Source organism: Pieris rapae, chromosome 3, assembly GCF_905147795.1.
Source record: "Pieris rapae chromosome 3, ilPieRapa1.1, whole genome shotgun sequence".
Lineage (NCBI taxonomy): Eukaryota > Metazoa > Arthropoda > Insecta > Lepidoptera > Pieridae > Pieris > Pieris rapae.
In genome coordinates this window covers 6,853,968-6,867,732 of record NC_059511.1, presented here as the reverse complement: position 1 = coordinate 6,867,732, position 13,765 = coordinate 6,853,968, and the positions used below count along the sequence as shown (strand labels likewise).

Genomic DNA, 13,765 nt, shown 5'->3' with positions numbered 1-13,765 from the left:
CGCCCTGTCTAGTGGGCACAGAATAAAAAGAAGAAGATTGTAACTGTTGAAATACTTGACAATCCCGTCAATTATCAAATTTCTTACCGAAACAAACAAACGAAGAATCAAGGAATATTTTGTGCTTTTATTTTATACTGACATCCTACACGTTTACAAAGCATATGGGAGTGTTGAATAATAGAAATGAGATATATGTGTTAGTGTGACTAATCAGACTTAGTACTATAGGTTGTCATGTGTAAGTTGGCGTGTGGCAGAAAAAGGTACTAATTTTGACAGTTGTGTTGACAGTTCTAACAGCTTGGTAGCCTCACGTGTGTCGGTGCTAATAATTTGTGTTTTAAAGTGTAAAAATCATTACGAAACATGCCAAAAGTAGTGCGGAGTGCAGCTAGAGAAATTATTCTAGCTGTAAAACGTTTTTGTGAAGAGGAGAAACGTAACAATCGATTATTCCATTTCAACAAGTGAATGCTCGAACAGCGGCTTTGACAGGTAAAGTATTGCCAGTTAAAAGTGATATTTATATCCCCAAATTTAGGGAAAAATAATAATTGCTTTTGAAAGTAAATGTGATTGATGGATAACTTAAAATATTTTTTGTTTTATTTAAGGTGTTTCTGAAAGAACCGTGAACCGTATAGTTTCAGAGGGAAAAATCATGGAAAGTAATTTTACAGCGAGAACTGAAGTCCCTAATCAAGCAGCTCAAGGACCTTCCAGAATGGAGGAGGAGAATGTCTACTTAATTGATGAAATATTAAAGAAACATGGTCATAAGGCTGTAAGACTTCCGCCTTATCATTGTGACTTTAATGCAATAGAATTCATTTGGAGTTCGTTCAAAAGAATATTTGCAGACACAAATGTTACTGGCCTCTCTGAAAACATGGAACAGAGAATCCATAGTGCATTTTCCAAAATAACTGCTGAAGAATGGCAGAAACACTGTAATCACGTTATAAATGTTGAAAATAATTATCGTATGACAGACAACCGCCTTGAAACAGTAATGGAACCATTTTTAATTGATTTGAATAGCAGCGACTCAGATTCTTCTGACACAGATGACTCTGAAGAATTCATGGAAGGAATAATGCCTCTAACAGACCATAATTACTTTAAAAAATAATTTTTTGTTATTGAGTTTTTTATTTACCTTTAATGTAATATCTAAGAATATCCATCAATCCAAACTAAACAAAAAAAGTGGCAACACAGAGGGTTGTAGGAGGCGCCGCCACTGGAACGCCAACTTATACTTGACAGTCTATATACAACAAACACAATTTTCAAATACAGATAATTTAGTAATAATTTTTTTTTCAAAATGAGCGGGTAGAAGCTATAATTATATGCGTAATCCAGTCATAAGTTATAAATTATTATTTTTTATAAAGTAATCTAATACTATTAAAATTTATACGTATGAATTAAAATCTCAGCTAAAAATAGAAACATTATATTCGAATTATATATAACCTTTTGCTTTTATAGATCTTTCAGGAATCTATGGGTTAACGCACTGTTTCTCCACTACTTACATAATGCAAAAGTAATTCACAAAACTATTCGTAACAACAAAATTAACGAAACAAACTGCTTCCTAGATTAAATAACAAGTTTTGGTCATATTATGAAGGAGGTTAATCGTGGGTTCTGTTTTTTAAACGGTTTTATTTTAGTCTAGTCTATGCATATGTTTATAATTCCCACGACTGTATCTATTTTATTATTTTTTGGTTTTTAGTACATTTATCTTAAACATTGCAATGTATGTTTAACATAAAACCGTTTAACTTAAAAAGTTTTTTTAACTATTTTTATTTATGTTTAGACATATACTCTTAATTTTCAGTCGAGACCGACTGCTGTAGAGCCGTAGCGTTGGTTGCTCCTACAAGCAGTTGTATTCCAGCGCAGAATATTACTAGAGTACGAGTTCATTTACAAGATGGATTTCGATGAAGAAACACTGCTTCTTGTGTGTGTAGTATGTGGGTGCGTCCAATACTACAATCAAGAGCACAGTATGGATTATTTAATTTGTATCCCCAGCTGAGAGAAGAACCAAAAAAAATTTCAACTACTTTAGATCCGTATGAATTTAGTATGGAAACTGCAGATCGCCGGCGACCGCTCTAGATCTGTCGATCTCGGCTACACCATGCGGCCCGTCTATGGCCAGCATTAGATGTAACGTAAAGCTGTCGGCACTGCGCCTAATATCACAATAGTCGAGACTAGACTTTGTGGTTGACCTACAATGGCTAAGGAATAAATAAAGGCAGATTACTGGATCGGTCTTAACCTTCAGCCCAATAAAGTGAATACGTAAACCCCTGTCCTAAACATAAACAAGATAAATGAAACAGCACAGACGCCTGCTAATATTCGCGCTGAATGTAGTGGTACTTCTATCGCCTATTTAAACTGCAAATAAAAATAGTACCTGCCTTTATTATTTTAATATATGTATTTAAAAGAATAACTTCACTAGTTTAATATTTTTTATTGGCTTTACCTATTGATGTGATGGCAGAATTACCTATGGAATATCAATTGTTGATTCAAGAATAACTATGTACATGATGTAAAATATATTAATCCATGTACGGAAAACACAAAAATTTGATTTTCCTTTGTGAAAAATGAAATAGGTACGCGTTCGGCGTTAGTATGTTTAATCTCAATTTATGAGACAATACATAGAATATTTCTTAACGTTACACATATTTATATGAAGTATAGAAAGGCTTTTAGTTTCTTTGAGAAAAAGAAAGATTTATATCATTATACGCGTCCAAGTCATATAAATTTTATATTTTTTTACTTTGATATTTCATAAGGAAATTATCGTAGGTGTACCTTTGACTATTACGTCATACATTTATCCACTACAGTCAGTGTTCACATTAAGTGAATGATTTTACCTCGCATTGTACACACGCAAAGCTACGTCGTTTATATTTTTAAAATTTCTGTGTAAAAAGTGAACTTAATGACTTAATAGTTAAGTATATATTTTTAGTACGTATATTATATTAAAAATAAGTCTCTATATTGAATAACACACTAATGATTTAGCTAATAAAAGCCAATGCATTTTTAAATGTATATTGCGTCCATTGGTATAAGGTTTTGAATAAAATAAAACAGAAAAAAGTCATTTTCAGTGTGATCTAGCATTTAGTTACGAAATATACATTATTAAATAATTACCACTGAAAACATTTGACCAACCAATCACAAATGGTTATTATAGGCACCATTAAAATTAATTGAAATATGTGAGTGAGGGAAACATTATTCTAATTTTCGAAAGCATTACATTTCACTAATAGTAGCTTTTTATAAGTAGGTAAACATACGTAAAATTAGTTTAAAACTATAAGAAATAAAAAAAAACAAAGAAAAATATAATATAAAATGTATTATAATATTTGAAACATTATTTTTTTATAGTTGTTATTGTATTAGGGCAACCTAATTTACTAAGAAACACAGAATAAATTGTTTCGCGAAAACAAATAGAACTTGTAATTTATAATTGCATTTGTTTCACGACTCGTCAGTTTAAATTTGCTTACGTTGAAGTCTATATCCCTATGATATAAATACTTTGACATGTATTATTTTATTAAGTCAGAGCCTACAATTTGAAAAGCTTTTTCCATACTGTGCAAAATACTAAATAATTAATTTAAAACATTCAATCGATTCATTTATGTAAATTTATAATTACAATATGATTTTATACCTGCAACAACAATTACAATTATATAATTATAACGCAGTATTTGTTATTTATTACAGAATATGGATTTATTAAAGGGGTGTATTTTATCTGTAGTTCTTATAATTTTGTATTGGTTCCTATGGAGAAGGCGGAACAAGCGCGTGTTAATGTTGGCAACACAACTTCCCGGTCCCACGGCTTTGCCAATATTAGGAAATGCTTTGATGTTTATGACGAAACCTGAAGGTAGGTCTGGTAAGCAAGAATGTAAAAGGAAGAATGTATGAACACAAATAAAGATGTGTGTCGCTTGATTGTGTTTTGTTGTTTCTTTTTATCGGTTATCGTTATCGGTGATTGGCCTAGCGGTTTTGACCAATCACCTTAAGACGGAACGAATCATTGCTCCGTTTTACCTTCTTACTGCATCCTCATCATATGCCTTTATTATTTGTGAGTCTTCCATGGCGTTATTAAATATTTAAAACATTTTAATAATTATACATTAATAAACTATATAGTAATGTTATAATAAATTATATGTTGTTCTGTATTTAACAGTAAATCAAAACGTAGCGGATGTGGTGGAGGGGAACGTTTGTATGGATATTGGCGGTTTATTATTTCCTCTAAATTTATTTTAAATGCTGCAATAACGAGTCTACTTAGGATAAATTTAAAATTCAGGTATGGTTAATTTCTGCAACAACTTTCAGAACAATTAAAGAAAATTGCAGCACTCCTAGAACAATACGGTGACTACATCAGGTTCTGGCTTGGACCGGACCTTGTAATAGTCATTAAGGATCCGAATGATATACGGGTAATATAAAATTATAAATTTAATATGTATAAAACCATAGGTTTTTTGTTTTAAATTTTTCTGGAAGAATATTGTAGATTTTATTTGTTCTCCGTTTTTTTCGGGTTGTGACGACCCATTCGTACAACAGTGGACAATAAAGAAATCGGACTGAACTGAATAACCCTGACACATATTACAAGCTTACCGCTTACGCTAGGTATGTCAATCCCTGAGGTCATCTGTGAAAGGAAACTGTGTACAAATACATATATTAGTTTTGGTACAGGACAACATCATAGACAACAGATGGAGAAATCAAAGATAAAACTAAGATCAAGGTTAAAGTGCCCTTACAGCAGTTTTTAAATTATCTATTATACCATAAATTTCGCACTAAATGCCGGTATCAATATCAGCAGATCTTTAGATCGTTCTTCATTATTGAAGTTCATGATGGTATATAGCTTCCTCTATTCCCCCCGTCTTCGGCAAGTCCTTAAGGGCTTTTACTAACTTAGTCCAGAGAGGAAGGAGGAACGGCCTTGGGGACGCGTGCCTATCACTCTACCGGTCACCGTAAGCTTCTCAAAGTGATTGCGACCTCTTAGTGCTATATATAGTATTAATTTCCACTTCATTATCCTTAAACGTTTATATTATGGAAACCAATTTAGTGACATATTTTTTTCAGTGCCTACTGACGAGTAATAAAATGAACCAAAAAGGTCCAGCATATGATTACATGACGCCATTTATTGGAAAAGGAATTTTAACTGGAGGTGATATGTATAGAAAACATATATTTTTTATTATTCTATTATAAATTAATTTCTTGAAAAATTACTTGCAATACAGTTCGAAGATCGTACATTCAAATTTAAACTGGGTAATAATAAAACTATTAAAATGTACATTAATTAATTTAAGAAGAAAGTCCGCTCTACGCCCTGGACTTGCAAACTGGTAGTCAATGTAAATTTACAGTTACTTTATTTTTTAGAAATTTATAAGTGTACTTATTTACCTACATGAATAAATATATTTTGAGTTTGAGTGTGAAAATAAAACGGCGTTAATGTCCAATATAAAACATTTTAGTAAGTTCGCGTTAACTCTCAACTCAGAATTGTTAAATTATAATTCGCGAAACTAATCGTGCCCATAGTTACAAAACTTTAAAAATAAATTTATATATATTATAATTGAGTAGCTATTTCTTTAAATTTTGTAAGTATTTTCTTTTAGGACCCAAATGGCGCGTTTATAGGAAAATCGCAAATCCGTCCTATAACAAAAAATCAATAGAAACATTTAAAGATGTATTTAATGAGGAGGCTGAAGCTCTCACAAATGTCTTAAAACGTCGAGATTATAATATTTTTAATGTGTATTTTGATGTATTACAATGTACTACGCGATCTGTGTGCCGTAAGTATATGATATTTTCATAATAAAAAAAACATAATATGTACTAGTTTCTTGTACATTGAAAATTTTTAATATAGATAATATCTTAGTAGCACTAACTGTGACTTTCGTATGACAAATATAATATTTATTTGGACCACAAAATAGAGACAAACATTATACAACAGACCAATTGAGGTACATACAACAACTTTACAACGGCGCCGATATTCGATAATACCAACAAAATACATAAGTATTGATTCCCTCAGTCGTTTTAACGCAACTATATTCATTCACTACCAATCTTTTATATACCTACCATATACATATACCATATTTATGACGTGGTTATATAACTACTATTTTTCTTTACCAGTTGTGTATCAGTTTCCTTACAGATTTCAATAGAAGTCCAATCTGATTTCTAATTTCCAAATAAAACTTTTATAACGGTTTGCCCCCTGTTCTATAAAAAAATAAAATAATAACGGATTAAACACCGCATTATTATATAAATTCATGATTATATACGTTCAACATGTGTAATTTAAATACTTGCGTAAATGAAAGACAATTTACATTACTTAAATATGTAGTAAATATTTTATCCTTATTACTCTCGAGTATCACAAATAAACCAATGCAACAAAACATTATTTACGGATTTAGTACGTTCCATAAAATTATTTCTTAAAGGTACACTGATGGGGTTGTCAAAGGACGATATCGCAGAACTGAAACATCTAGACGAAGTTATACATGAGACGCAAAAGTAAGTTATTATAACATTTTTTTAATTATTATTTTATAACTAATAATCAGAACTGAACGACACAGCAGCCTTCAAGAAAAGAGATACCTAATAGTAAAACTGTCACTTTTTCTTCATTTAAATAAAAATTATATTTCCAGCATATACTCACTTATTTTTATAAAAATGACTCGTTGGTGGCTGCAAATACCTTTTATATATTGGTTAACTGGAAATTATAGAAAACAGCTCTATTATCAAAGAATTGTCGATAAATTGATAACGGAAATTATTGAAAAACGTAGGAAATCGCTAAGTAATGAGGAAAATTATGGTATGAGCGTTGTCGACAGATTTATATTAAATGGTTTATCAGAAAATGAGATTAAGCTGGAGTCATTCGCTTTATTTACTACGGTAAGTTAATTATTATTATTACTATTAACTTTACAATATTAATATAGATCACAGTGGATTTAGACACCTGTGTATGAAGATTATTAGGTCAAGTATGAGTTTCTATATATATATATTTATTAATTATAGTTCTAAAAAAATGCATGCATAAAAAATAAATTTCCAAATTTCACACACACAACAACAATATAAATTTGAAAATAGAAATTTCAAACTAGCAAAAAAAAGGAAACAGTTGACAGTTCATATATTTATCTATGAAGTAACTATAAAATAAAAAATAAAGATAAAAAGATAAAAAAAATAAATAAAACATAAAGAGTGCTGGAACAAGTATAATCATTATTGACGTATGCTTTGGAACATACAGAGTACAATTTAGTATAGAATACTTGATAGGATACGATTTTTTAATCGTAACAATAATCAACTAAGAATCGAATCTTAAGAATCAGTTTTTAATTTTTATATACAAATTATATAGAAAGAGTTTACTTGGAGATCGACGTATATGAATTCTTGGCGAACCTTAAAGTTCGTGCCAAGAAGTCGATATGGATTTAATAAACCATCGTAAAGTTAGTGCTTAAAGTACTCACAAAATAGCTCTTGTAAATATAGCGATACAGCATTACTTAATATTTTTTGCACTGTTAAAAAGGTATACGTTTTTTTACGTAGAAATTAATATTCATTAGAATGTTGCAAAGTATTGAAATAATAAATGCCAAAAATCCATGCATGGACCTATACATTTAATTAAATATTTGTAATATTTATAAATACTAAAAATATTAATTACTTGCTTTATATACTGTACTCTATTTCTTTCTATCTATCATTATATTTACGTAAATTATGTGTATAGCTTTTTATCATTGTTTTAATTGACTTGATTTGATGATTGATTTTATTGACGGGAATCTAACCAATCTTGGTATAAACAAATTAAGTAAGTATCAATCAACGATAACAGAGGCGGTTACTATAATTGTAAGTACAAACATGTTTGACATAATAATTTGCGCCTTGGCAGTATTAAGAATGCTTCCGTACGCTTAGAAAATAACAGTAAGCTATATAATTACGTATTAAAAATTTATTTTCTTCCACGTAATTAAACTATATTATATTGCATATTTCTAATGAATGTATTACAGAATACTGATAATTATATAGAATAAAAATATTAGCACATACAATTTGTTTTTATGTCAAATATAGCGATTACATAAATATCCGTGTTTTGAATTTATTATTTTATTACTGAGTTATGAAGCCGGTTTTGGAATTGGATAATTTACATAATTTTCTATAATTTTTAAACTTTATTGCTTGTTGACACAAGTTTAAATAACTAAACATTAACTTTTTCATTTAACTTTCGTGTTGAACAATTTTCTTGTTGCGTTACTTTAATTTTTACTTTTTAGAGTCAAGAAGCATCAGCAAAAATTGCATCTGGTGTGTTACTATTTTTGGCTCATTTACCGGAATGGCAGGTAAGATTACTGTACCATAGAATTAAAAACATCATTAATAAGAAAAATAAACGTTTAAACTCTATAAGAGATAAGCGTGCCAAAATAGGCGCACTTACATTTTTGTACGAACAACACTCAAATACGTAGAATCAAGGTGATATTATAGTCGCTCAAGGAGCTTTACATTTCTGCAACTTTATTTATGTTTTCAATTTCATTTTCTTTCACAAATACAAAGTCAATTTCTGGATATGTAAAAAATTCCGATATGAAATTTTTTTGTTTCTAGGTAGACTGTTTATGCTATTCTACTCGGTTAGTTTAAAAAACACAAATATCCTTCGTTAATCTCACACCTTCCGGCTTTAATTTCGTCTTAATTATAAAAATGGACATTTTAAAGTCGTAAGCTCTATGTACAATATCCAGTATTCATAGCACTTTTGATAGATCTCAATTATTTAGAATTTAGTAAAAAGAAGTTGATATAGTGTCTTGTATAAATTACAATAGTAATCGAATTCTCACATATTTCAGTCAAAAGTCTACGAGGAAATTGTCCAAGTTATGGACGATGATTCCCTCTCGGAGGACCAAATAAGAGGTTTACAAAATCTTGACATGGTATATAAAGAGGTTTTGCGTTATTTGTCTATCGCGGCGCTGATTCAAAGAACTGTTGAGGAAGATGTTACTATTAGTAATGGTAAGTTCTTTTGCTTCTCATTGTAACATAATTGGATACTACAGGTACAGAATACGATTCTTACGGGACTTTTCTCTTTTCTAACGGTGGGTTCTTGTAACATTATGAATGATATGGGACAGAACCACAAATTTATAGACTATATAAAGGTAATCTAAGTATTTACTATCGTATTAAGTACCTATAATTAAAACTAGTGTGCACTAACCATTTAATTTCGAAAAATAGACTAGAGACTTTAGGCTAAGCATAACTTTAAAGAAACGTTAAGACAAATGTTTACATTGATTTAAACTTTTACCTTAAACGAATTAATTTACAGGTAAATTCACTCTCCCATCTGGTACAGTAGTGGCAATTCCAATACACGAAGTCCACAGGGATTCCCGATTTTGGGACGAACCGTTGAAGATAAAGCCGGAGCGATTTCATCCTGAAAACCAGAAAAATAGAGATCCAAATGCTTTTATACCTTTTAGTTTGGGCGCTATGGATTGTCTAGGTGTGTCTGTGAAATTTCTTCTATATTATGTGTTTTTAATGTACTATTTTTTTACTTAATGTTGTATATGTCTCATTACTTTGTAAGATTTTTAATGCCATAACGCTTATGTATCCTTTACATACAAAACTAATGACCTTGTCACTGATACTGCAAAAATATTGTTACGGTAATATTCGTGTTTTAAAAATTCCTACCTTCCTAATCTCTACGTGTTATTAGAAATTGGTTATTTTTTTTCAATTCTTAAAAAATAATAAATCTAAATGTGAGAACTTTAATATAAATTAAAGCACTGAAATTTTTTACCACAAGTTAAAACAGTTAAGTAACTAGATTTTAATCCAGGCGTCAGAAAATTCTATAGACATAATAAGAATTCTATACTTAACCAAGTACTTATTAACTTAATTTCACTAAAAGGAAAGAGTATCCGGGAAACAGAAACAAACGAAAGCTGCGATAATTTCTATAGCAACAGATGTAATGATGTAATAGATGAAAAATTTAAATCTCTCTATGTCTATTTTCAATCATTATATTTTTTTAATAGCAATAAAATAATCGGATTAGATTTTTTACACACACACACATATTAACATAACGTACTTTTCCTCTAAAACAGCATTTGTAATTATGCCTATTCTATACTTCATACTTTTTAGGTATGGCCGATCTTCATTAACACAAACCGTATTCTTAATCTATTTCATGGTCCATTAAAATTTAAAATAAGAACACGTGTCTTACGTTAACTAATTATGTTGAAGATGTCGGGCATGTTTAGTGTTTTTCTGGAATATTCGTTCCAAAACAGCTCGAATGTATACCATATCGTGTTTTGAATACTCAATTGAAACCTTTTCAGGACGAGTCTACGCAACAACGCTCATAAAAACAATAGTAATCCGAGTTTTGAGACATGTCGAGCTATCTGCGGAGGGGAAGCTTGAAGATCTGGACCTGCATGTTGCTATATCAGTAAAATTCGCTAAAGGATATAATTTACGTGTTCGACCAAGAACGAATAAATAATTCATAAATTATATGCGTTTTATTTACGTCACAACAATCCAATGGAGTTATAACTGCAAATGAGTTTAGGATTGTATTCGTGTGTACGATTTATATTTTATAGACTTCGTCCTTCTGTGTCTGACACATTTCATAGATTTTTGGGTTTAAAACATGAAAAAATACAGCACAGAACAGCCGCGATTTGAACCCTATAGCCAGTTCAGTGACATACATTATACATAACAATGCTCTTCATGTATTTTACTGCCTAGTCAGTATTACATTAGTTTGAATCATACTTATATAGCCATAGTATATTACCACATCGTGGTGTAGCCCATCAAATAAAATTGTCGGTAAAGAAGTGAAACTTATTTTAAGCGCTGATTAGGCGTTTATAGAGTATCCTACATTCCGAAAATTACACGCCGAGTCTGGGCACAGAACTGGCCGGGCCGTACCATCTCCTCTTTTCGAATCAGTCTATCTCATTTTCGACCCCACTGTAACTTCGTTGTGGATAAAATAAGCATTAATTTTGTAGCAGTTACCCATTAAAAAATAGCGTATCTTTTAAACTTTATGCAATTTGAAGTAGTCAAATACCTAGTCAAATTTTTTAATTTTGTCACTGACCGATCGATCATTTAACCTCTAAGGTACTTCTAGCAGGGATAGAAGCTTAGCAAAATCATTAGCTAAAATTGTATTCAAATTTAGAATACAATTAATGTTCAGCGTATAAAGGAAAAAAGTCGAATTAAATATAATGTTTTTCCATTGGATAGCCAAGTCAATAAATTAATTTCAAATATTAAAGATTTCTCATATTGATATGGTCACAGTAAGATGTTGTTAGGTTAGCTAAATACGTAATAACTTGAGACAAAAGGTCCCTTATGTAGGGATTGAATAAATAAACCGCCTGAAAAAATTACGTGAATCTCGCAAATTTTTACGGTAGAAGTAATTTGTTTTTGATTGTCATAATATTTACCGCTACTGATCAATGTCAACAATCATCGTAGAAGTGTATGACAGTAGTGATAATTTGGGACTGAAAATATTTGGTAAAATATTCAAATCTTCCGTCTCTTTTACATATATTTTAACTTATATATGTCATAACTGATAAATTATTAGTATTTGCTTCTAAACCGATTGTATTGAAACGGCATCGAATTCAAAACATTAATTAGCAATACTTTTGGTATCTAATAAATGAATTAGGTTCGCGCATGTAGCAGAAACAAGTTTTCCCCAACCAAGCATTTTTTCAATATTACGTTTCGTAGCGGGGACCTTAGTTACAACACAACTTCTCTAAGACCTTGATATTTCTTTGAATGTATTTTCCTATTGTATCCTTGCGTTAGAATACGTGTCTAGATTACAAAAAGATCTTAAGACCATATTAGGCTTTTATCTATTTTATTAACGACATGTGTTCTACGAAATACTAAAGCTAAGTCAAGACACGTAGAATGGAGGCTCGAAAGTCACACACGTAAAAACAATTTCGGAACGATAGTAATCTTGGGGTCAAACTATCGGTTTCTAAGCATAATGTATCCACCAAGATTTTTATAAATCTCGCACAGGTTCGCTAATTTTATATACATATATATCCTAACACATTGAATACAAAGTAATAGACGGAAACCTAAACTTTTTATGGCGAATTTTGATTAAGTAAATATGAATGTTTGAAAATATATATGAATGTATATTACTATTTTTATTACAAAGAAAAAACATTTTTCGGATCCGAGTGATCGGCATACAGCTCATTGGTGCCGAATACTCGGATCTGAGAGCTAGGGGATGGCAACGGTTTGAACAAAAATTAGACAGCGAACTTAAGAGCCTTCCAACTAAAAACTATATGTTTTGTGGAGACGTCCAGTTGTGTTCATGATGTACCTGCCTAAATCACTAGACCTGGTGGGCATTATCTAATCTGAAAGTGGTTAACTAGAGTTAAAATCAAGTAACTTAACTGATATTTTCTTCTTAAACTAAGGGAACCTTTACATTACATATAATTATTAGTACATAAAATGACATACCATTGCCGGCTTTAGCTTGCGTAGTGCTATATCGTTACACACTCTCGTGTTACAGGCGATAGATTTTCGACGTGGAGTGTGTACATACGTAAAAAATTATTTTTTATAGTTATTAGGATTAAAGAATCAATCATAAATGATATAAGTATCGACGAACGGAGTATGCGTCCACACAGAATAAGGGCTTCGAATCCCTATATCGCTTGGTGGCTGTAATGTTTATTGGTTGACTGTGTGACTTTTAAAAGTGTAATCTGGAGCTAAAGACTAGTATGATGGTATGGCAGCATGTTGGCAGAGACGAGGTGAAGAGGGTCCAGACGACCGAGTCAGACCAACCTACAGCACCGACTTGCCAATGAATATCATGAGGCTATTTACAGAGTAGTCATCACCAACGCCAAGATCAACAGTCCTAGCTTAAGTAAATAAAGTATCTTTAGAGAAGGGAAAAATAGACACTGCCGTGTCGTTTAGTTTCTGAGCCACAGATCGCGAGATGTACTATTAAGATGTACTACTATGTACTACTATGAAAATACGATTACGATTATAAAACCTTTGCCTGGAAGAGATCGCTTGTTAGCGATAAGGCCGCCCGTTGCATCCCTTGTAATTTATATATATTGTGTTATTTGTGTTTCTTTCTAGCAACGAAGTGTGAATAAATAAATAAAAAATAGGTTTATAGATCCTTCGTACTTTGAAAACTGTAGCTGCTATTCACTTTCTTATTGTTTACGTATTTAAAGTACATATTTAAGTTTTACAAAAATTTATAGTATGTATAACCGTATCTAACGACAATTAGAACAATAATATATTCACTTGCTTTGTATATATATTTTTCGTTTATTTACCT

At 30.9% G+C, this 13,765-nt stretch overlaps 1 protein-coding gene across 1 annotated transcript; it reads left to right on the top strand.

Moving 5' to 3' along the window:
* Nucleotides 1-2,905: 2,905 nt before the first annotated feature.
* On the top strand, nt 2,906-10,852 carry LOC123690684 (cytochrome P450 4g15-like). The gene is made up of 11 exons (XM_045634550.1): nt 2,906-3,015; nt 3,820-3,988; nt 4,459-4,565; nt 5,239-5,326; nt 5,793-5,975; nt 6,654-6,729; nt 6,870-7,125; nt 8,559-8,627; nt 9,147-9,315; nt 9,638-9,817; nt 10,686-10,852. Exons 2-11 carry the CDS (start codon nt 3,823-3,825, stop codon nt 10,850-10,852), a joined length of 1,461 nt encoding a protein of 486 aa, XP_045490506.1. The 5' UTR covers nt 2,906-3,015; nt 3,820-3,822.
* The last annotated feature ends 2,913 nt before the right edge of the window (nt 10,853-13,765 follow it).